Genomic DNA, 23,525 nt, shown 5'->3' with positions numbered 1-23,525 from the left:
GCCCTGGGGCGCGGGGGGCGGGGAGGCCGGGGGCGGGGCCCTAAACCTCACCTGGGTCTCCGCGCCAGGGTCAGTGTCTGGCTTGAGGCAGAGCCCACTCCCAAGGGACACGATGAGGCTGGGACCCGGGACAGGCTCGGCTACAGGCACGATCCCCCCGGACAGCGGGACGAGCTGACTTCGTCCTGAGCGGGGTCCGAGCGCTGTGTCTGCGCCTCGCCGCCCTCGTGCAGCCGAGGACCGGCGTCTGGGTCTTCCCTCCCTTCCCTGCGGGCTTGCCTGGGGTCTGCGAGTCCCTGCTTGGAGGGGTCCCCTGACTCCGGGATGGCGTTCCCCGTTCCCTGCCACCGACCCAGGTGCATGCCTCAGGGTCCCTAACCGGCCCAGACGGTGCGTTCGCTTGGGCTCCCCGCTGCAGGCTTGCTTTGGAGTCCGCTCTTCAGCTCCTGCGTGGGTCCAGGGCCCCGCCCCCTCCTGACACTTGGGACCCCACCGGGAGCACCCCTTTGCTTCCCCGTGGACTGGAGCCCTGAGCCCCATTCTAGATCAGAGGTCTTAAGTTCCCCGTCTCAGTCTTGGGTCTTGGGCTCTCTCTTCTCCCCCCGCCGCCTATCCGGTGGAAGCAGTATCTCCGTTTTGGGGGCTCTCCGCCCCGCGCGCCAAGGAGCAAATGCTAACCTGTTCTGTATCTGCACCCTCGTTCTGCAGGGTGTCTGCACGTCCGGTTAGACCTCCTCTTCTGCACCCAGCTCTGACTTCTGAGTTTCCCTTTTCCTATCTCTTCCCATATATTGCTCCTTTGAGGGTCCCCATCTAGGTAGTTCCACTGTGGGTGGGTCTCTTTAGGTTTCTGCTACTGCTACCGCTACCCAATTCTTCAGGTCCAGGTTCCATGTCCTGTAGACACTGCCTCATCCCAGCCTGGGGCCCCAGTTAACTCTCTTGGGACAGAACTCAGATCATCCCTGGGATGCGCCTTTCCCCGGGTTCGTCGCCCAAGTGAGGGCCCAGCGTCCTTGTCTTTGAACCTTTTTGCTTCAAAGGTGCATTCGTTTAGGCGCTGCACGCAGTAGCTTGGGGACCCCTGCCCCCTTCATCTCTTCTCTCCATAAAGTCTAGGGTGTTTTCTCCCTACTGGCTCCTCCCTCCTAGCATGCCTTCCTGTCCTTGCCCAATCAAAAGGCAGCCTAGTCCGCCGGCTTCTGTGATTACATGGTTTGCCCCTCTCCCTCCAGCCCCCCACCATCGTCTGTTCCTCTCCGGGCCTCTGGGACGCGATTCTGCCTTGGAGATGTAGAGGTCTGAGCTCTACCAGCGGCTTTCAGGTTTGGAGTTCCATGGAGTCTCTGGAGCCGTGAAATGCAGCCTCTTCTCCGCAGCAGGGCTGCGCCTCTGGACCACCCCTGCCCTGGCAGAGGGAGGGGGCTTCATTCTCTTTTATGCCGTACAGGGCCTTGAAATACGATCTCATGAACTCCTCTTGACCCTCTGGTGGCTGAGCACCCCCCCATCCCAGTTAAATCAGGTTGACCCTGTCTTCAGAGTCTCTAAACGGAGAGACCTCATTCAGGGAGGCTGAGGCTGCGGCTGCGGCACGAATTCCTGGACCCAGACCTTTCTGTCTCCTGGAGCAGTCACTTGTTACCACCTTGAAGTGCCTTCAGTACCTTTGAAACGTCTCCTTTTTCAGGAGCTTTTTCCGGACTGTCATGAACATGGGAGATGCTGTCTTTTGGGCTACACTAGGGGCTAATCTGAGGGGAAAACACAGGGGGCTCCTTGGTAGATTGAGCTCCTTGGCTGAGGTCTTTCACTGGTGGCCCCTGCAGCGGGTTTGAGGGTGAGCTTTGCAGCCTGTGCACAGGTGTGCTTGTCTATGGACAGGACCCTGACTTGGTTTCTCTTGAGTGCCTCAGAAGCCTGAGCAGAAAGAGGGCGAGGCACGGCTGCTCTGCCCAGGCAGCTTTTCCCCCATGTGGGTTCTAAGCAAGCCCGAGGTGCAGCTTGGCTCCAGAAGCTGTTGGGGCCTGGCGCAGTTTATAAACACAGATCTTAAAAGGGGGGGGAGGGCGTGCTCACAGCCAGGGCAGGAAGTGATCCTTGGGGCTTTGGGGCTTTTTCCTGTGTGTCTGTCGTCGTTCACCCCCAAGCCCCAAGGGCTGGCTCCTGGGTGGCAGCACCTGTGCAGAACTTGAGTCACGAGCATGTGGCAGGAGGAGCAGTGTGCTGTGGGCTCGTTCACTCTGGGTGTCCAGCCTGGTGGATGATGTCACGAGGGCCACCACGCACCCCCGCCTTGGTGTGGTCAGCTCCCACCTCGTTGCACTGCCGCCTCCCACCTCCCACCTCCTTGTGGGCTTGGGACTTTCCAGGAGAGAGCCTGGTTATGCCTGCTCCAGGTAGGAAGTCTGGGAGGTGGAGGGGAGCATCTTCCTTTCTAAGCATCCCCTGGCTGCCTGTGTACCTGGGTGTCCCTGTGCCGGCCAGCAAATGCACCCCGCGCGCTGCGTCTGGGTGGACGGAAGGAAATGTCCTCAGCCCCACAGCCACAGAGCCGAACGCTGGCTCTGCCCTTTGTGCCCAGGAGAGCCTGTAGTCAGCTGCTGCTTCCTCCTGGCCTCAGTTTCCTCAGTTGCATAAGAGAGGCAGGTCGTGTGAGGTTTGTGACACCAGAAGACTGCTGGTGTCTGGCACTGGGAGACGTTGGCTTCTCTTTCACTCTGCTGGGCCACTCTGTCGCAGGCTTTGCAGTCAGGACGGCACTTTGGGCCCATGCAGCTCCCTCAACGGGCCAGGGCTCCCAGGGAACCTCGGCTCCAGCTCTCAGGCTTATTCCTGCCTTGGGCCTCACTCTTAAGTGGCCAGGGATGGAAATGCAGAGCCCCTGGCACACAGACCACTGTGTGGACGTGCAGCAGGGTCCTTGATGGCTCTCACCCAACTGGTTTCTTTGGGCTTTGCTGGTGTGTGGGTTTCTGGGGCTGCTCTGGGTCCCCCACCAGCTGTCCACATCTGCTGCGCCCTGTCCCGTCCCCCCGAAGGCTCTTTCTCCACCAAGTTTCGTTCTTCCCAGGCCAGCTTCTGGTCAGCAGAGTTGACCCTGGACCAAGCTGCCCCATTGGCAGAGGACACTGGCTCTCTTGAGATCTTCTACCCCTACCCCAGGCAACGCCAGGTCACACACTGGGACCCACTGAGTTCTGGTTTGCTTTGATTAGCTGGAGAGACCAGGTCAGGTAATCAGTGCCAGATCCTGGCAACCCACAGTTATGGCTTTGCCACCAGCTGAGTTCCCAGCCTGTGTAGCTGCTTAAGGCCTCAGATGAGCTGTTCTCAACCAGGGACCCTGCCTAGGGACCCTGCGTGGTGCCTGAGGACATCGGTGGCTGTCATGCTGGGGTGCTTTTGGCTTGGAGCAGGTGGAGGCTGGGGATGCCACTCAGAGCCCTGCAGTGGCCGGGACACTTGCTATAGGGAATGACCCAGTGCTGGACGCCGGGGGCGAGACCTTGCCCGAGATACGTGGCAGACCCGAGGCCAGCTTGGTGTTGGTGGCTGGTGGAGGGAGGACTTAAAAGTAATAAACTCCTCAATTTAGAGTCAGGCTGGGGTTTCAAGCCGCCTCTCCTCCAGGTGCTCACCCTACCTCAGCAGGGGTGTCTCAGGGATCTGAGTTGGTGTGTGATCGGTCGTCCACCTGGCTTCCTGCCAGGTGGTTATACTAAGTAAATCGTGGTTCTGACCACCTCCGTGGTGTTTGTGGCTCCGAGGGGTTGAGAACTCCTTCCACCAGGTGCTCAACGTGGGCCTGCTCACCTGGTGCCTCTTCCGTGCCAAGGAGGTGGAAATTGTGACCATTCCTGTGAAGGGACCAAGGGTCAGGGAGGCCATCAGTGTGCGCTGGCTGGGACCTGGCAGAGGCTACTTAAGGACAGAGGGAGCTTCCCAGTGTCTGTTTTTGGTTTATTTGGTTTAGAATTTTTTGAGACGGGCTCACTATGTCATCCCAGGCCTCCAATACTTGGTGATCTTGTCTCAGTCCCCCGAGTGTTGGGATGACAGGTATGTGCCACCATGCCTGGACCCCAGTTCTTGCCTTGGCATCTTCAGGCTTGAAGATAGGAAGAGAGAACCTGAAATAGAAGAGGGGGGTCGAGGCGCTTGTGCCGAGTCACAGATGCCTAAGAGAGTTGGAGGACCCCTGAGGGCAGGCGGGCCTCAAGAGCCAGATGCCGGCCGGATCCGTCACCCGCCCACTTGCCCTCTGAGCGGTGTGTATGTGCTTGCTCTTCCTTAGAACATGGTGATGAGCTTCCGGGTCTCCGACCTGCAGATGCTGCTGGGATTTGTGGGCCGCAGCAAGAGCGGGCTGAAGCACGAGCTGGTCACCAGGGCGCTGCAGCTAGTGCAGTTCGACTGCAGCCCTGAGCTCTTCAAGAAGATCAAGGAGCTCTACGAGACTCGCTATGCGAAGAAGAGCGCCGAGCCTGGCCCGCAACCACACCGACCCCTGGACCCTCTCACCGTGCACTCGGCCTACGAGCGGGCCGGCGCCGTGCCCAGGACTCCCCTATCGGGCCCCAATATTGACTACCCCGTGCTGTACGGGAAGTACCTGAATGGACTGGGACGTTTGCCCACCAAGACACTCAAACCTGAGGTCCGCCTGGTGAAGCTGCCCTTCTTTAACATGCTGGACGAGCTGCTGAAGCCCACCGAGTTAGGTGAGTGTCACCAGCACTGCCGCTGCCCGTGCCACATCCCTGCTGTGTGACTGGATGCTGGGGACAGTGGCCCAGGGACCAGCTCTGATGTGGGTAGCACTTGCTTTGTGACCCAGCAGCTTCCAACAATGAGTTGTTAGTTGGGTCTTAGGTCCCAGGGTTCTGGAAGCCACCAGGGCTCAGGTTTTTTTTTTTTTTTTGAGATGGTATCTTAGTGCATTGCCCAAACTGGGTTCAGACAGTCCTCCTGCCTCACCCTCCTAATTGGCTGGGACTGCAGAGGCCTGCCCTTGCACCTGGCTGCTACAGCCTTTCCTGTAAGTAATCTTGGAGGAGACACACCTTCGCTTGGGCTGTGTCCCATCCCCCACACAGAGGCCTTTTAGGAGGAGGGCAGCCTGGAGGGTGTCTTGGAGCTGGCTGCCCTGTGTGTAGTCCCAGTGGGACAGGTGAGAGGCAGGTGACCCTGCCTCCTGTCTGCAAAGGCGTGTTGGTGGGACGAGATGGGCCTGGGCTCCATAGTGCCCCTCCACGTTTTTCCTGTCCTGAGTGTTTGTTTTTTTGTTTTTTGTTTTTTTTTTTGGTTTTTCTCCGGTACCGGGAACCGAACTCACGACCTTGCGCTTGCCAGGCAGGCGCTTTTGCCGCTGAGCTAAATCCCCAGCCCCTGTCTTGAGTGTTGATGGTGTTGTGTGCAGCACTTCATGGTCCCAGGCTCCTGGGCAAAGGGGTCCCCGGCCTCCAGGGCCCCCAGGCTATGAGTGCTGGGCCTGTGGACGGCCCTGGTACAGGCCCTCAGGTATGTCCAGGTTCCTAGGTGTTCTAGGAGACCTCTAGCCCGGTGTCTGTCCAGCTTTCTCTACCAGCCCATGTGGGATGGCACAGCCCCTGCCCTCAGCAGTGTGAGCTCTAGCACTCCAGGGGAGGAGCCTAGGGTCCCACGCCTGTCCTTGGCACCTGCTCTCCAGCCCTGGCTCTTCATGGGTCGGCCCCTGCCTGCCACAGCCCCTTCTCTGCTCTTCCTCCTTCTTGGGCTTGGTGGCTCAACTGCCCCTCCGGCTGACCCAGCATCCTTCCCACCCCCACCCCCGCCTTAAGACTCAGGGGCCCCTCTCTGGCACACACACACTGCAGCTCAGGCCAGCGGGCCACCAGGGCTGCAGCCCCTCCTACCCACCCCCACCAGACTTGGTGAGACTGGGTGGGGCAGCTGTGGTTGGAGGTGGAGCACAGGAGATTGGGGAGAAGGGGCGCTGGTGGCTATGCAGACAGGCTCCGCCCTCTGGTCTGAGCTCCACTTATTTAAGCAGAGACATTTGGGAGACAGCTGGTCTGACAGCACCTGTGGGGACCAAGGCTCGTCCCCAGTTCTTTTGGGCTGGCTTCCCAGGCCTCTGCTCCAGCCCCTGTGGGTGCTGGAAACCAGCCTTCTCCAGTGCTCTGGGGCCTCCTGGAGGAGTTGGGTGGCTCTGAGGTCGAAGTGACTATTTGAATGGCTGAGCATCAGGAGGCTGGGGTTCCGGTAGAGGGGTGACTTTGAACTCTGGTGGTAGCCTGGCCTCCTGCCTGCATGGAGGGCTTCCTTCCTGCAGGCTGAGCAAGCTGCCCGCTCTGCCCTGCCCCACAATACATCACAGTGCCAGGCGAGCGCCCCCCCCCCCCCCCCCCCGTCACCTGATCTCCGGGAGAGCCTGCTCCCCTGTCTGCACCAGGAGCGCTGCTGCGGCAGAACAAAGAGGCTGACCTGCCTTGCTTCCCCCGACCCCACCAACGGGACACACCCCTGCGCTGCACCCCAGCTTCTACCCAGGTCCTGGGTTGTGGTTCCCTGAGCACAGGCTGGGGCCACTAGAGTTGCAGTACCAAGGTGCTGCCCTGCCCTGCCCTGCCCTGCCCTGCCCTGCCCTGCCCTGCCCTGCCCTGCCCTGCCCTGCCCTGCCCTGCAGTGAGATTGGGGGCGCTGGTGTTGCCCAGCTTCACCAGCCCCCATCCCCAAAACAAGGCCTCGTGGTCAGGTCCAGTTCCTCAAAGAAGCCACTCAGGTCCAATTCCCCAAAAGAACCAAGGGGAAGCTCCAGGGCAGAGACCCGGCCAGGCAGACAGGAGCCATAAATCACCCGTGTAGTGCCGGGCTGGGGGAGGGGAGGGATCCTGGAGATGGACGCCAGAGCCCAGGCGCAGCAAGGGCCTTGGGAGACTGACAGCCTCTCTACCAGGGGTCAGGGCTGGCGCCCAGAGAGGTCAGGAGACTCACCCAAGGTCACACAGCAGCCTGAACTCCTGTCCTCCCAGCTTGGCTCCTTCCCAGCAGACTGAAGCTTGCACCAATGCTGGGGGCTGTCCAGGTCGAGGACCCAGTTCCCTCTGTGTGAGAGGAGCCTGGCCAGCTGTCCTGGGGTAGAAGGCCACTGCTGACCTCAGCAAGACACAGCAGTCACAGCAGCCCTGGCCCATGCTTCTGGCAGCCGAGGGTCCCAGGCTAAGAGGTGTGAGAGGAATCAAGGTTGGGGGCAGGACAGAAATGCTGGCTCCGAACTCCTCCCCAGGTCCCCAGCATCCTGTGGTGCCACTCTCTGTCCCGTCAGCCCATGCCATGCAGAGTGAGTGGCTCCGTCACCACGACATCCCCAGTGCCACCTGGAGGTGCGCAGCCCTGGGGCCCCCTTTGTCCCTCATCAGCCAGGAGCCAGGCTGCAGGTTCAGGAGCAGTTTGTTGTACGTCTGGAAGGAAGTGGTTGCGTTTCGTGAGACCTGAGGGAGCACAGCCATTAACCAGGCAAAGAGGAGGGGGCTGGAGCGTGTCCTGGGCAGAGGGACAGCGAGGGCAGAGGCCTGGCGGTGCAAGAGTGCTTGTTCCCAGGCTGAATGAAGCCCATTGTGACCCGTGTGGGTGTCCCGGGAGGAAGGGCGGCAGCATGGAGACCGGAGGATGGTGGGCGCAGCGACTAGTAGGGACCGGGCATCCCGGAACTGCAAAGTCGGTTCCTGTGCACCCTTCCTGTTTTTTATTTTCTGGTGTTCCCCCCACCCTCCGCATTACTGGGGCTGGAACCCAGGGCCTTCCCACTGAGTTACATCCTCAGTGATTGTTAAGTTTTGTTTTGAGACAGGTTTTCTCTGTGTAGTTCAGGCTGGTTTGAACTCACTTTGTAGCCCGGGCTGACCTTGAAGTCCCAGCAGTCTTCCTGTCTCAGCCTCCAAAGTGCTGGGATTACAGGCACGTGCCACCACGCCCAGCCCTATTGTTAAATTTTCTTAAATTTTGAGACAGAATTTCACTAACTTGCTTAGTTGCCGAGGCTGAACTTGAATTTGGAGTCATCCTGCCTCAGCTTCCCATAGTACTGGGATGACACATGTGCACCACCACACTGGCCTGGTGTGTCTTTCGAGGTTGGAATTTTCCCTTCCCATCAGTGAAGAGCTTGAAGGGGCACAGAGGGGTGAGGTCCACGACAGGGTGTGACTGGGCCCACACCCCGTCTGTGGTGTTGGGGTATACTCTGTGGCTGGAGCATGAGTGGCTGCGTGGCATGCTCTTTCCCAGGTACCCAGATGGCTTTGCCCTGACCACTTCCCAGCCTGACCTGGGTCTCTGTGCCTCCTCCTCAGAGTGGCCTCCCCTCATAACCCCATTGCCCCCCTAGTATTCTCCTAGTGCTGACTGTTTCTCCCTGTTTTCTGATTTGTGCTTTCCCGGTACTGGTGTCCGGTGGCTCAGCCATGTCAGACAGGCTGTGGGGCCAGGGCAGGGTGCAGTGTGGAGCTGAGAAGCAGCAGGCAGGAGGCAGGCAGGCTAGCGTGGAGCTCACTCTACCAAGCTCCCCTCTCCACACCCGGCCCTGCCCCAACCCCGCCTCCCACCCAGAAGCAACCTGCACGTGGACGCCAGGGTGAGGCTGGAGGGGCAGCTTCCACACTGAGAGGAGCCCCGGCCTTGTCCCGCAGCCCCCCACCCAGAGCCTGGGGCCACCGTTGCCCTGGCCCTGCCCTCCCAGTCTCCCATCCCTCGGACCACGACCCCACACTGTCCAGGCTCAGGCTGGGGCTTGGCTGGCCTGTGTGCCTGATGCAGTTGCATCAGCCCTGAGGCGGACGGACCCAGATCCTCCATATCCTCTGGCCACTGGAGCAGCAGGGCTAACCTGGGCCCAAGAGGCAAGGAGCTGCCACAGGTGCATTCCAGTCCCATGGGTTACTGAACATCCCTCTCCAACCTACTCTTTAAAATTTCTCACCTAGTATTCTCACCTAGGTGTGGTGGCTCTTGCCTGTAATCCCAGCACTTGGGAGGCTAAGGCAGGAGGATCACTGAGAGTTCAAGGCCAGCGTAGGCTACAAAGTGAGCTCAAGGCCAGCTTGAACTGCGTAGGGAGACCCTGTCTCAAAAAAAAAAAAAAAGAATAAAATTTCTTTGTGAGCTGGGTGTAGTAGTGCACACTAGAAGTCCCAGTACCCTGGGAGGCTGAGGCAGGAGGATTCCAAGTTAAGAGCCTAGCCTGGGCAATTTAACAATTTAGCAAGATTTTGTCCTTTTTTTTTTTTGGTCTTTCTGAGACAGGGTCTCGCCATGCAGTTCAGGCTGACCTTGAGCTCACTTTTCTGTGGCCTCAACCTCAGAACAATCCTCCTGCCTCAGCCCCCAAGATCTTGGCTTAAAATAGAAATAAAAAGGGGCTGAGAATGTAGTTCAGAGTAAGGGCCTTGGTTTCCAGCCCCAGTACTGCAAAAATAAATGCGTTCTTTTTTTTTATTTTTATTTTTTAAATTTATTGTCTTTTTTTTTTTTGAGACAGGGTCTTGCTATGTGGTTCAGTCTGGCCTTGAGCTCACTTTGTAGCCCAGGCTGGCCTCAAACTCGCAGTGATCCTCCTGCCTCTGCCTCCCCGGTTGTAGGATTACAGGTGCATGCCACCACACCCAGCCGTGCTCCTTTTATCTACCTTTTACTTAAACCTTGGTAAAATCACACATCCATCAAAGAAAGTGCAAGCCACCATCACAGAAGCCAGCCCCAGTCAGCAACTAGCACAGGACACAGTGCGGGAGCTGTCCGTGCCCCCTGCATCGCGCATCTGCTGGGCATTAAATATTCATCACCGGCAGCATCTCCGAGGCCGCCTAAGTCTAGGGTGGAGGCGATCTCTGCCTTCTCCTCCTGTCTGCTTAGGTTCAGGGGCTGCTTAGGCCTTCCCAGGCCCTCACTGTGGTTCTGGGGACCCAGAGGCCAGCATGTATGTGGTCGTGGTCTTCGTGTAGCTCCTTTGTGGCCACCTGAGCCCCTTGCACTGGCCCCCCAAGGTCCTCTGGCCTCACAGGAACCCCAGGTGATAGCAGAAGTGCTTTCTGGCCCTTTGGTGTCCCTGCCTTGAGCTGGCCTGCATGCCTGACCTTGGCACCTCTGGACTGCGTCAGAGGACATGGGGAAGTGTGTTGCTCTTGAAGGAGCTCAAAGTGTCAGGCAGCGGAGCAGGATTTTCTTTCTGCTTTTTTCAGTACTGGGGGTGGAACCCAGGGCCTTTACACTGGGCTACATCCGCAACCACTTTTTATTTTGAGCAGAGTCTCATTAGGTTGCCCAGGCTGGGCTCAAATTTGTTATCCTCCTGCCTCAGCCTGCTGGAGTGCTGGAATAACAGGCGTGCGCCCCCCATGCCCAGCTGGGTTTGCGGTTTTCGAGCGAAGTGCTGAGGGAAGCCCCTCAGTGGCAGCGTCTGCTCACGGACAGGCACAGGGCCAGGAACGTCTTTGGTGGGGAAGGTTCCGCAGGGGACTGGGTGCAAAGGACCTGAGCCAGGTTGCGCTTGGCTGCTGGGATTGGGGAGGAGTGTGGACAGTGTGGACAGTGCCCGCTGAACAAGTGTGGCGCTGAGCAGGGCTGGTGGAGGTGACTGAGGGGAGTGAGGGGAGTGGGTGGGCCGGGGGCGTGGGGTGGTGTCAGCGCCTGGAGTTTGGGGGAAGCCGTACCAGCAAGGGGGCCTGCGGTGCTGGCAGGGAGGGGTCGCCCCAGGGGGATGCTGGGAAACAGCTGCAGGGATTGCCAGGGCACTGGGCATTTGTGGGGACCAAAGGACGAGGGAGTTTCTGGCCCTGAACAGTTGGCAGGGTGCACCCGCTGGCACCCACCGTGTTAGAGGCAGCGTTAGGGAGACTCCACAGCCCCTCCCAGTGGCGCAGGGTGGCCGTGTGTTCCCGTATCCCCACCCCCACCCCCAGCTTGGCGCCCTCACACCCTCGCTGCACGAAGGCGCCTATCAGGAAAGGGTCCAGTCCTTGGTCCTTGGTGACCGGACTCCTGCATGTGAGCTCTGGGGCCCACTGGGTGGCTTCTCACCACTTGCTGGGGACCCATCCTCCACTCCTGTCTACAAGGAGCCCTGCTGGTGAGGTGAGGTGAGGTGAGGTGAGTTTTTTTCCTTTTTGGAGGTGCCAAGGCTGGGACGTAGGCTTTGGAGCATGCTCAGCCAGCGCTCACCACTGAGCGATATTTCCAGTTTGAGGTTGGAGGTAGGGTCTCAGTAAATTGCACAGACTGATGTTGCACTCACTATCTTCCTGTCTCAGCCTCCCTAGGAGCTGGGTGGCGGGTGCCCCACCTATGCAGAGCGATGCTTTGACCTTTTTCCAGCCTGTACGCCCAGCTCCGGTGTCAGCTTCTGGACAGCCTCTCCCTCCTCCCTGGCCCCAGAATAATTGCTCCCCAGGTGCTGTGGGCAGATCTGGGCGTGCCTGCAGGTGGCCCGTATGCGCCCTGCTGTCCAATTAGCCAGCCCTCCTGGATGCCACCCCCACCCCCGCCGGGGCCCCACAGCCTGTTGGCACCCAGGGACCAGCCAGGCTCTCGACAAACAAGTGGGATGTGGATGGTATGGGGTGACAGTCACTGAAGTCACCTCTTTTTTGGGCCCAAGCTGTAGACCTAGTAATGGACCTCTGAGAACCAAGCCTTTGGAGGAGCAAGAGGTGGGCCCAGCCTGGAGGGCTTTGGGCTGGAATCTAAACCCAAACAGCCCTAGCTGCTTTTATTCTTTTTTAATTATTTTACAATACTAGGCTTAAACCCAGAGCCTTCACCCTGAGCTGTGCCTCCAGCTCTTTTTTGTATTTTGAGACAGGATCTTGCTATGTTACTAAGTTACCCAGGCAGGGCTTAACAATGTGATCCTCCTGCCTCAGCCTCCCAGAGTGCTGGGATGACAGGCTTGTGCTACCAGGCCCGGCTCAGCCACTAGCTTGTTCTTGTAAGCCAAGTAACGCCGGTGCTGGTCACCTCCTTGGGTGCTCACCTCTTCGGTGGCTCCGTGGAGCAGTCATGGCAGACGCAGCACCCACAGCAGTGGCGGTGTTTACCAAGCCCTTGTAGGAGCCTTTCCCATCCCAGTTACAAAGGGTTTATTTTATGGTGGGCGTCAAGCCTCCATCTCTGTCCACCCTGCAGAAGTAGTCGCCGTGCCTGCCTGTGCCCTCTTCCCCGCCAGGTCTCATTCCGTGTCTGGGCTTCTGCAGCCACAGACTCCAGCACTCCACCAGCTGGGGTGAAGTATTCCTCCTCAGAATCGAGTCTGACTCCTTCCTGTCGCTGTCCTTAAGCTGCACAGTAGAACAGCCATATGCTGTGCATGGACATGGCACAGGTATCAGGTGTCACCTGGGGCTGGGTGGCTTAACGCATGTATGATGGTGTGTGCACAGTCCCCTTTGATGTCAGGGACTTGGGCACCTGCAGATTATGGTGCCTGAGGGGTCCTGGGATCAGTCTCCACTGGGACCCAGGGTGAGGGGAACTGGTACAAGCATGCACCCGCACACCTTCCCAGGCAGTAGGAGCGTAAGGGGTGCAGAGCACAGCACTTGTGTTTTCCACTTGACTGGAACCCCTGGAGACCCATGGCCCCCAGCTCCCCAAAGGGGTCGGGGTTTTTGTTTCTTTCCCAGAGCCTTTGCTCAGCAAGCAGTCAGCACTGAGCCACACCCCACTACTTTGAGACGTAGTGTCCCTAAATTTTCCAAGGTGCCCTTGAAACTGGGATTCTCTGAGAAACCACTTTGAAGATACCAATATGTAACACAACAAGCATGGTTAATTTCCTACCACTTTGTTTGTAACTCTGTATTGTCTGTACTGTTCTTTTGCTATTTTGTAAAAGGTTGTCTGTTAATGTTGTCCTCCTTTTATTTTTAAAAGAAAAAAAAAAAGAAAAAAGAAACTGGGATTCTCCTGCCTCAGCCTCCTGAGTAGCTGGGGTGATAGGTGTGTGCCACCTCACCAAGCTCAGCATAATGTTTTTAGGTTGTGTCTGTATCGTGTGACTCTGTCACGCCTGTTCTGCCATTGGAGGGCACTTGGGTTGTTTCCAGCTTACGGCTGTTGGGATGAATAAACATCCTGTGGCAGGCCTTTTTTTTTTTTTTTTTTTTAAAAAAAAAAAAAAAGAAGGCTCTTACTGTGTGACCCAGGCTGATCTCTAACTCTCACTCCTCCAGCTTCAACCTTTTTTTTTTTTTTCCAAGCACTGGGAATCTAATTTATGACCTTGCGCTTGCCAGGCAGGTGCTGTCCGATGAGCTACATCCCTGGCCCCAGCTTCATCCTCTTGAGGGCTGGGGATTACAGGTGTGTGCTGCATGCTTGGTGTACAGGCTTTGTGTACTGATGTTTCTGTTTATTTAGGGAATAAACGCCTAGCAGTAGAATTGGCAAGCTAGAGTGGAGCATCGTTGGATTTTACAAGGCCATTTGCCGAAGTGGTTACAACATTCATAAGCCTCACCACTAGCAGCTGCCACTTGCTCTGTAACTTCATCAGCACTTGCAGTTGTTATTCATTTGATTTCAGTCATTTAGGCCGGGCGTGGTGGTGCACACCTATAACCTCAACATTCAGGAGGCTGAGGCAGGAGCATCGTTGCCTGGGCTACAAAGTGAGCTCCAGGCCAGGCTGAACTGCATAGTGAGACCCTGTCTCAAAGGAAAAAAAAAAAAGTAATAATAATTTTAGTCATTCTAGTGGCTGTAGAGAGGTTTCCACATTCAACCTTGAGCCACAGTAGTGTACACCTGTCCTTCCAGGTACTTGGGAGGCTGAGGCACGAGGATATCAAGTTCTAGGTCAGCCTGGGCAATTTAATGAGACCCTGTTTCAAAATTAAAAAATAAAAAAGGGCTGAGGATGTTTCCCAGCACAATCTGGGTTCAGTCCCTGGTATCAAACAAAACAGCAGAAAGAAAAACAAATTTGTATTCCTGGACAAATCCCAGGGATCTGGGATGTTTGCTCCCTTTTTTGTTTTGTTTTGTTTTTGAGATAGGGTCTTGCTGTGTAGTTCAGGCTGACCTTGAACTCAATGTGTAGCTCAGGCTTGCCTCAAATTGGAGGCAATCCTCCTGCCTCAGCCTCCTGAGTGTTGAGGTTATAGGTGTGCACCACCATGCCTGGCATTTGCTCCCCCTGTGTTTTTGTTTTATTGGTCTTGTTGAGACAGGGTTTTGCTATTCAGTTCAGGCTGGTTTGAACCCACTTTGTAGCCCAGGCTGGCCTCGAACTTGAAGCAGTCCTCCTGCCTCAATCTCCTGAGTGCTGGGATTACAAGCGTGCCCCACCATACCTGGCCTTGCTTCCATTTTGTCAAAGTTTCTTTATGTCTCTGTTCATGAGCAATATGTATTAGTAATTTTCTTTTCTTTTGGTACTAGAGGTTGAACTTGAGGCCTCTGCACTGAGCTCCATCCCCAACTCTTTTTTATTTTGACAACAAGGTCTCCCTGGCCGGGCATGGTGGTGCACACCTGTAATCCCAGCACTCGGGAGGCTGAGGCAGGAGGATCACTGTGAGTTCAAGACCAGCCTGGGCTCCAAAGTGAGCTCAAGGCCAGCCTGAACTGCATAGTAAGACCCTGTCTCAAAAAAAAGACAAAAAAAAACAAAAAACAGAAGGTCTCCCTAAGTTGCCCAGGTTGGGCTTGAACTTGTGATCTTCCTGCCTGAGCCTCCCGCAGTGCTGTGATGACGTGCTGTGGTACCATGCCTGATCTAATTTTTTTCCTGATGCATTTCTTCAGGTTTTGGTATCAGTTATGCTCACTTCATAAAGTAGATTGGGAAATGTTCTTTCCTTGTGTTTCTGAAAGAGTTTGGGTAAAGATTTGTTCCCTGTTTGCCTGGAATTCGCCAGTCTGGACCTGCAGCTTTCTGTGTGGAAAGGTTTTAATTTTGAATTTGGTTGCTTTAATAGGTGAAAAGGTTTTCCAGACAGGCCTTGAACTCACCTATGTAGCCCAGGCTGGCCTTATACTCACAGTCATCCTCCTGCCTCAGCCTTTCAAGTGCTGGGGTTATAGGCGTGTGCCACCACGCCCGCTACTTTGTCTTTAATTTGCGCTTCTTTTTCCACCTTCTCAGGGAGAAAACCTTGATCATTCGTCTGGAAACCTTTCATTTATTTATTTATTTTATACAAGGTCTCAGTTTGTATTGTGAGTTGGCCTTGAAATTGTGGGGATCCTGCTTCAACTGCCCAAGTACTGAGATTACAGGCATGTACCACCATGCTTAGCTTTTTTTTTTTTTACTTGAAGCATTGGAAGTACAGTATAATTTTCCCTTTGGCCTGATCACACAGGTGTTAGGAAATTGGTGTTTCTTATTGGCTTCAAAGCATCCCTATCCTTGGCTGGGTGTGGTGGTGCACGCCTATAATCCCAGCACTTGGAAAGTTTATAAATTTTTTATTTTTGGTCTTTTTGAGACAGGGTCTCGCTATGCAGTTCAGGCTGGCTCTGAGCTCACTTTGTAGCCCAGGCTGGTCTCAAACTTGCAGTGATCCTCCTGTCTCAGCCTCCCCAGTGCTGGGATTACAGGTGTGTGCTACCACGCCTGGCTTCCACTTGGAAAGTTGAGGCAGGAAGATCTCCACAAATTTGAGGCCTGCCTGGGCCTGCCTGGCCTGTAGTTCCAGGCCACCCTGAACTACATGGTGACACCCTGTCTCAAAACAGCCAAAAAGGATTGAGGGTATAGCTCAGTGGGACAAGCGCCTGCCTGGCAAGCACAAAGTCCTAAGTTTGATTCCCGGTACAAAAAAAAAAAACAACCAAGAAAAGAAAAACAAAAAAGAAAAGCATTTCCATCTTGTAATGGGGCAGGAAGAACCCAGGCGGGTAATCATCATGTTCCCATCCCTCTGAGAAATCTCTGCCGACCTCCACTTCCAGTGGGCTCCTTGTGCTGTCTGCACCCAGTAGGTACTTTGTGGTTATGAATGAGGCCGTGTGTGCAGTGTGAGCCAGCCTCCCTCGCTCTTGCTTCTGTGGCCCTGGACGCACTTCCTCAGTCCCCTCCTCTGGCCTGAGAGCCCAAGGCAGCGCTGGCTGAAGTGGCTGGTGGAGGGACGGCCGGCGCCGGCACCTGTGCCGCCCGAGGGAGAAGGAGTGGGAGCGGGAGCTTCTCTCTTCCCCCTTTCTGCACAGCCTTGATCCGCGGGGGCCCTCAGTGGGCGGTAGCAGGCAAGACTGTGGCCCCAGAGTCACAGGCTGTGGAGAGTGGCCCCAGAGGAGAGGTCACCCTGGGCAGCCCTGTGTCCATCCACCGCCTGTCCCGGGCCAAGGAGGGGCTGGCGGGCGCTGGCCAGGAAGCAGAGCAGCTCTGACCCCGTCTGCTCTCAGTCCCACAGAATAATGAGAAGCTGCAGGAGAGCCCCTGCATCTTCGCGCTGACGCCCAGGCAGGTGGAGCTGATCCGGAACTCCAGGTGTGACCCCCCGCCCCGCCCCACGGCAGCTGCTCCCGCACCTGGGGTGGGCGGTGCCCCTTTCCTGCGTGGGCCAGGATGACTGGCACCTTCCCAGTACCGGGTTGGGGGCAGTCGGGTCCCCTGGTTGCCCTGGCTGATGGTCACTGTGCTGGCTGCCTGCCTCCCTGACCGCTCTTCTCCCTCCACAGAGAGCTGCAGCCTGGAGTCAAGGCCGTGCAGGTCGTCCTAAGGTAGGCCAGGTGTGCCTGCACCCCAGGGCGCACCCTTGTCACCCTGTCCTGGTGATACAACTTTCCCTCCCCGCGCCATACACATGGCAGCTGCCTCCTGCTCTCTGCCGTCGGGGACACAGACACTGGCCCCCGTGTATCGCCCAGCCCTTCGTCCCGACCCTGTACTCAGCCTTGTCCCTGGGATTTGGGACAGTTTCCTCCCTCCCCTCTTCCCCAAAGCAGCCCCATGGTCCCCGCTGTCTTTGCAGAATCTGTTACTCAGACACCAGCTGTCCTCAGGAGGACCAGTACCCACCCAACATCGCCGTCAAAGTCAACCACAGCTACTGCTCAGTCCCGGTGAGGACCCTCGCGCCTGGGCACCAGGGTGGGGGTGGGGGCGTGAAGAAGGGGCGGGGCAGAGTGAGGGGCGGGGCTCGCGCGAGGAGGCCTCAGGCTGAGCTGCTGGTCTGCACGCAGGGGTACTACCCCTCCAACAAGCCCGGAGTGGAGCCCAAGAGGCCCTGCCGCCCCATCAACCTCACCCACCTCATGTACCTGTCCTCTGCCACCAACCGCATCACCGTCACCTGGGGGAACTACGGCAAGGTGAGTGTACCGCAAAGCCCCCGATGCCCTGCCCACCCCGACACTCCACCCCTGCTGACACCCTGGCTCCTGCAGAGCTATTCGGCCGCCCTCTACCTGGTGCGGCAGCTGACCTCAGCAGAGCTGCTACAGAGGCTGGAAACCATCGGCGTGAAGCACCCGGAGCTGTGCAAGGCACTAGGTGAGCACGCAGCCAGGGTGGGTGCCAAGGGGACCAGACCCAGTGCTTGTTGGCCTTTCTGCCAGTGGCACCTGGTGGAGCGAGGGTGGACGGGGTGCCGGTGGGAGATAGAAGAACAAGGGTCCGGCAGGTTTTTATCTGTTGTGTGCTTGTGCCGAGTAGAGCACTTGAAAAACCAGCCGGGCATGGTGGCGCATGCCTGTGATCCCAGCACTCGGGAGGCTGAGGCAGGAGGGTCACGGAGAGTTCGAGACCAGCCTGAGCTACAAAGTGAGCTCAAGGCCAGCCTGAACTTTCTTAGCGAGACCCTGTCTCAAAAGGACAAAAACAAACAAAAAACTAAAAGCTGCAGGACGTGGCACCCGGTGGCACACACCCATAATCCCTGTTCTTGGGAGGCAGGAGGTTTACCGCAAGTTCAAGGCCAACCTGAGCTACATATTGAGACCCTGTCTCAAAACAAAGATAGAAAGTGGCCCACCGCAGGTAGGGGAGGCCTTCCCAGGGACTTGTGGGCCTCACAGCTGCCCAGATCTCCTTAAATTCCGTGGCTGCGGCGTCTTCCTGATAGGGGCCTGTCATGCTCTGGGCCTGCAGATTTCTTCGGGAGCAGCCCAAATCCATGGGGACATGTGGCAGAAGCCATGTCCCCGCTGGGGTACAGGTCTGTGCCATGGGGGAGCCCATGGTGTGGTGTTGCCCCAGCAGCAGAAGAGGCTGTGGTCAGTTTGAGGCAGGGTAGCTCAGCTGAGGACCTCGTGAGTCCTTGGGACAATGCCTCAGTGGCAGAAGCAACAAGGTCACACAGCGCGCGCCATGGGTGGCCCCATTCTGTGCATCCTTCCTGGAAATGCCTGTAGGGTCAGCAGAGGCCTGGCAGGCAGGGTGCCTGCTTCCCGGGCGCCTCCGGCCCTGAGCTGTGCAGCTGGACCGCGGCCTTCCTGTCAGGGATGCTCCTCTTCTGCGGGGGAAGGGATGCTGAGCCCCAGCTGCACAGTACCTTCCGCTCTGACGCCACCCCGTCCCCTCCCCACAGTCAAGGAGAAGCTGCGTCTGGACCCCGACAGCGAGATTGCCACCACCGGCGTGCGGGTCTCCCTCATCTGCCCGGTGAGTAGTGTAACGGGTCCCCTCCTGTCTCTCCCCCAGAGCCGTGTGGCCTGTGACTCCTCCGTCGTGAGGGGCGGCTGTTTCCATGCATAGGAGCCCTGGAGGGCAGGGCTGGCCTTGGTGTTGTCCCCTTGGTGTCCCGTCGCAGTAGGTGAAGAGGATAACACAACAGGACAGACTGGGGACAGCACTGGCCTTGGTGGCCTGGACTTACTCTTCTCCCTGCGCCCACAGCTGGTGAAGATGCGGCTCTCAGTGCCCTGCCGCGCGGAGACCTGCGCACACCTGCAGTGCTTCGACGCTGTGTTCTACCTGCAGATGAACGAGAAGAAGCCCACCTGGATGTGCCCGGTGTGTGACAAGCCAGCCCCCTACGACCAGCTCATTATCGACGGGTGAGTCTCGAGGTTGCGGCCTTCATTTGTATGTGAGGCTGAGGCCGCACAGCCTTAGCAGCCTTGGTGGCCCTAAAGGCTGGTTCCTCCCTGAAGAACTTGTCAGAGCCTTTGCCCTGCTGGCCGCAACAGCCCCGTAGCCGGGGCCTCGGACCGTCATGGTGCCTCTGTGACCTGGAGCTTGCAGACTCGGGTCCTTCCCGAATAGGACAGGGGCCCAAGCGCTCCCTGTGACGCCGTTCTGCCCTTTCTTGTAGGAGGGTGGAAAGAGGCGTCTCGCCCAGCTTGTGGATTCCTTCTCGAGTGGCTCTAGCTGTGGGTGCCTTGTGCAGCCTCTCGTGCTGCAGAGGGTGGGGCAGGTCCTTGCTCCCCAAAAGAGAAACCGCCCTGGTTTTAGGTTTCAGGAAACCGAGCCCCGTTGTCTGCATCCACTAACCAGGCTCCTGCCAGGCCCTGACCACACCCCGCCCATCCCCAGAGCTGCTCTAGGCAGGGTGCAGGGCTGCCGTCTCAGCTTTCTTGAGGCGCCGCACACCTGGGACCCAGGGCCGGTCTCACCGTGGGATGTGCTTTATTCCCCAGATGGACCCCTTTTCAGGCGCTTGTCCCTGTCACAGGACCCGGCCCTGGGTTCTCATTTGCAGAGACAGGCGCGTGCCCAACACTGAGCTGTGCTTCTCAGCCTCTCCCACCTTACTGAGGAGACTGAGACCTAGCACAGCCTGGCGACGCGAGCCCAGGGCCGGCCAGCACTGAGCCCCGGGCCTCCCTGGAGGGCCCCAGCCGCTGCCCCCGTGGTCCAGGGTGGGGAGGAACGAGGGCCCCGGGACTGGGCACGTGGGCTGGGCCTGAATGGGTGCTCTGTTCCCAGCCTGGCAGCTGCGCCCCCAGCTACCTTCCCCTCCAGCCGGGAGCAGTGGCTCAGGCCCTAGGCGGCGGCAGCAGCAGCAGCTCTGACAGCCCCAGGCCTCTAGGTCCAGGGCAGGTGGTTGTGCCCCTCTCCAGCCCTGGCCTCCATTACCCAGGGCCCTGGTGCAGCCCAGGAGACGGCCTGAGGGAGGATCCTGGGCTCAGGCGTTGCCGCATGGGCTCCACCACCCGTCACGGCCCAAGCTGGGTGAATCCCCACGTCCGCCTTGTAGCCCAGCCCTGCGCTCAGGGAGCTCTCCACGGGCTGTGACACTGGAGCCGGGTAGGCCGGCCTTGTGACTTCAGGAGTGTGGGTCCCCGTCTGGTCCTCTGTTTCCCCATGTGCAGACAGGGTGTGGCCAAGGGTGGGGTCCCAGGGACTGCGGTCTCGGGGTGAGGGAGGCACAGGTCCTCACACAGGAGGGCGGCCTCAGAGCAGAGCGGTGCACACTAACCTGCGGGGACACAGCCCTGTCAGCCCCCTGCCTGCCTTGCCCCAGGCTCCTGTCCAAGATCCTGAGCGAGTGCGAGGACGCCGATGAGATCGAGTTCCTGGCTGACGGCTCGTGGTGCCCCCTCCGTGCAGAGAAGGAGCGGAGCTGCAGCCCGCAGGGCCCCATCCTAGTGCTCGGTGAGTCCCCTGGACCCATCACCCCGTGTCCTGCTTCTGGGCAGTTTTTTGTTTCGTTTTTTAAGAGTGGAGATTGAACCCAGGGCCTTTGTATTGAGCGATATCCCCAGCCCTTTTTAATTTTTTGTTGTGTGACAGGGTCCCGCTAAGTCTCTTTTAAATTGCTCAGACTAGGCTTTAACTTGGGATCCTCCTGCTTCTGCCTCTCAGAGTGCTGGGATGTCAGGAGCGTTGCCGCCGTACACACCTTTGTTGGGAGTTTTTACGCAAAGCCACTGTTGGGTAGCACTGATTTCTAGGCGCCAGGAAGCCAGGTTCAGTTCCTGCTCTTCGTCGGCAGCATCTTGAACACCTGTGTCCCCTTCCCTGTTGCCTGCAGGCACCTCGGACACCAACGGGCTGGTGCCCACCCCCAGCGTCAACAGCGGTGGCGGTGGCACGGCACTGGGTGGCACAGGAGGCGGGGCGGGCCCGGTGGGCAGTGTGGAGAACGGGAAGCCGGGTGCCGACGTGGTGGACCTCACGCTGGATAGCTCGTCATCCGAAGAGGAGGAGGATGAAGAGGACGAGGAGGACGAGGAGGAGGATGAAGAGGGCCCCCGGCCCAAGCGCCGCTGCCCTTTGCCCAAGGGCCTGGTGCCGGCCTGCTGACCTGGCCGCGGCCACCGCCGCCAGACACAGCTTTCCTGGTGCTCAGTGAGGAGGGCGGCGGCCGGGCGCCAGGGGAGGGACTTGGCTTTTCTTCTCGTTGTCCGTTTATTTCTGCACCCCTGTCCCTGGCTCCTGCCTCTGGACCTCTGGACTCTCCTCTCGAGGGGATTAAAAAACAGTAAAATGACAAAAAAAAAAGGAAAAAAAAAAACCACGAAACAAAAAAACAAAGATTTAAACTCTTAAAAAAACAAGGCAAGCTGCGGGCACCGCAGCTGCCCCCCGGACAGCCTGGGCTTCCCCAGACAGCTGAGCCCAGGCAGGGCGGCAGGCAGGGCCTGGGAGGCACCCCTGTCCCTCCCCACGAGCATTCCAGCCGACGTCCAGGGACCCGGTGGGGACGGGCCAGCTCCCCAGAAACCGCCCTGCCTCTGCGGGCATCTGTTTCCCTTGCTCCTCTCCGCATTTTAGCTAAGAAGCCATGGCGTGGGTTGGGGGAGGGGCCGGGGAGGGGCTCGCCACAGACATGTATTTTTTGAAAGTGCAATAACTTGGTATTTTGAAGACCCGGCGGCGGCCAGGACCTCCCCGGGGGAGGCAGGGGCCCCAAGTGCGGCACTGTGTGGTGTGTGGGGGTCTCCGTTTCCTAAGCCAGCTACCTCGGTAACTCCAATTCAGGTTAACTCCCTAGGAACAGCACGGATGTCCACACCGGCCCCCTGCCATCGGGGTCCCCAGGGCCCGCAGGATTTCGGGTGGTTCCCCCTCCCTTCTTCTCGCTCTTGGGTTTTTCCACGGGTACGAGGCTTCGCCTGGCGCCTCCTCCCCCCAGCCTTGATCTTCCAACAGGACAGGTGGGGGCAGCCTCCAGCCCGCCTGTCCTGCTCCTGGCACCAAACCAGCCAGGCCCAGGAGGCTCTGGGGCCCCTGCCAGCTCTCCCAGGTCCTGGGCCTCAGGGGTGTCCCAGGAGACAGTGAGGGCAGGTGGGGTATCCTCGACCCCTTGGCCTGGCCCTTCTGTTGTGCTTTTCCCGCCCCGCCCACCCACCCCCCGGTTCCCGGTCTGAGCAGAACTGTCCTAATCAGGAAGCAATATCACTTCAGGTCTAGAGGAGGGGACTGTGGTCTGGATGAGGGCACATTCAGTCTTAACTGTATGAACTCCGCTGCAGCTGGCCACCCGCCTGCACAGGCAGCGAGGGCCGCTCTTTTCTAATATTTGTATTCTAATTTAATTGTTTTTTAAAAATGCAAATAAAAAAGGTCAACATAAAGCCACAGAGGCATCTGTTTTGTGTCCTGTTTATTTGGGGTATTTTTGGGGGGGGGAGTATCAGGAATCGAACTCATGACCTTGCGCTTGCTAGGCAGGCACTGTCAGCTGAGCTACGTCCCCAGCTGGTATTTTTTTAGTTTTTTTGTTTTGAGACAGTCTTGCTTTGTAGTTCAGGCTGATCTTAAACTCTGCCCACAACTTGCAGTGATCCTCCTGCCTCAGCCTCCTTTTTTTTGGCATGGGGGGTTCTTTTTGAGATGGGGTATCTCTATGCATGGGGGTATCTCTTTAGGCTGGCCTTGAGCTCACTTTGTAGCCCAGGCTGACCTTGAACTGCCTCAGCCTCCCGAGTGCTGGGATTATAGGTGTCTTCTGTGCCCTTCTTGCCTTAACATGTGTCACATGGCTCCCACAGCAAGGAGGGGACCAAGGAGAAGTTGAGGGCCCCTCCCCGGAGTTGCCCAGCGCTTTGTTCCGTGAGGGACCTGTCACTTTCACCCTCTGGGTCTAAGCGGTGTCTCTGCTAGGGGAAGGGGGTGGGGTGAGGGCTGAGTGAGGTGGTTTGGGTCTGACAGGATTCAGAACCCCCTCTAAATTCCAAGGTTTTCCCTGTCCACCTGAATGGACAAGTAGCCTACCAGGACACACACTGGTGATCAGTACTGGCAGAAAGGAATCCAAGAGATGCTACTCGACACCTACAGGATGCTGGGATCAGAGCGCTCAGCCGGGATGCAGGTGGGAACAGCCGCTGGTGGGAACCAGAGTTTGGCACTGCAGCTGGAGGCTCAGTGGCAGGCGCTCACCTCACACATAGAGGCTGGGGCTCCCAACCCAGCACCGAAGGAAAAAACTCAACCCTGGGCCCGCAGTGACTCAGCAGTTGCACCACTAGGCACAGGGCCAAGGCAGGCGCATGCGTGTGCACATCGAGGCTTGTACATGGACAGCAGCAGCAACCCAGGCATGGGAACAAACCCACCCTTGCGTGGCCAGGTCATCCCCACACCAGAACGTCACTGAGTGGGGCTGTGACAACACAGCGTGGATGGACCTGAGAACGCCGTGCTCAGTGGG

At 57.9% G+C, this 23,525-nt stretch overlaps 1 protein-coding gene across 2 annotated transcripts in view; it reads left to right on the top strand.

Moving 5' to 3' along the window:
- The window catches only part of Pias4 (protein inhibitor of activated STAT, 4), a 30,847-nt gene extending 8,389 nt beyond the window's left edge, over positions 1 to 22,458 (top strand). Inside the window, exons 2-12 of one of the 2 annotated variants that reach the window (XM_013505234.1) lie at positions 1,236 to 1,325; positions 4,298 to 4,724; positions 16,387 to 16,471; positions 16,663 to 16,704; positions 16,956 to 17,046; positions 17,167 to 17,295; positions 17,371 to 17,476; positions 18,513 to 18,586; positions 18,821 to 18,981; positions 20,391 to 20,521; positions 20,901 to 22,458. In XM_013505234.1, the coding sequence (XP_013360688.1) occupies positions 1,236 to 1,325; positions 4,298 to 4,724; positions 16,387 to 16,471; positions 16,663 to 16,704; positions 16,956 to 17,046; positions 17,167 to 17,295; positions 17,371 to 17,476; positions 18,513 to 18,586; positions 18,821 to 18,981; positions 20,391 to 20,521; positions 20,901 to 21,172 (1,608 nt within the window). In that variant the 3' untranslated portion in view covers positions 21,173 to 22,458. The remainder of the gene's footprint in view (positions 1 to 1,235; positions 1,326 to 4,297; positions 4,725 to 16,386; positions 16,472 to 16,662; positions 16,705 to 16,955; positions 17,047 to 17,166; positions 17,296 to 17,370; positions 17,477 to 18,512; positions 18,587 to 18,820; positions 18,982 to 20,390; positions 20,522 to 20,900) is intronic. The other variant, XM_005405818.1, reaches the window with a different exon arrangement.
- Positions 22,459 to 23,525: the final 1,067 nt, after the last annotated feature.

This window comes from Chinchilla lanigera, unplaced genomic scaffold (assembly GCF_000276665.1).
Source record: "Chinchilla lanigera isolate Chin_1 unplaced genomic scaffold, ChiLan1.0 scaffold00094, whole genome shotgun sequence".
NCBI classification, from domain to species: domain Eukaryota; kingdom Metazoa; phylum Chordata; class Mammalia; order Rodentia; family Chinchillidae; genus Chinchilla; species Chinchilla lanigera.
The sequence above is the reverse complement of the archived record's forward strand: the minus strand, read 5'-3'. Positions and strand labels throughout refer to the sequence as shown.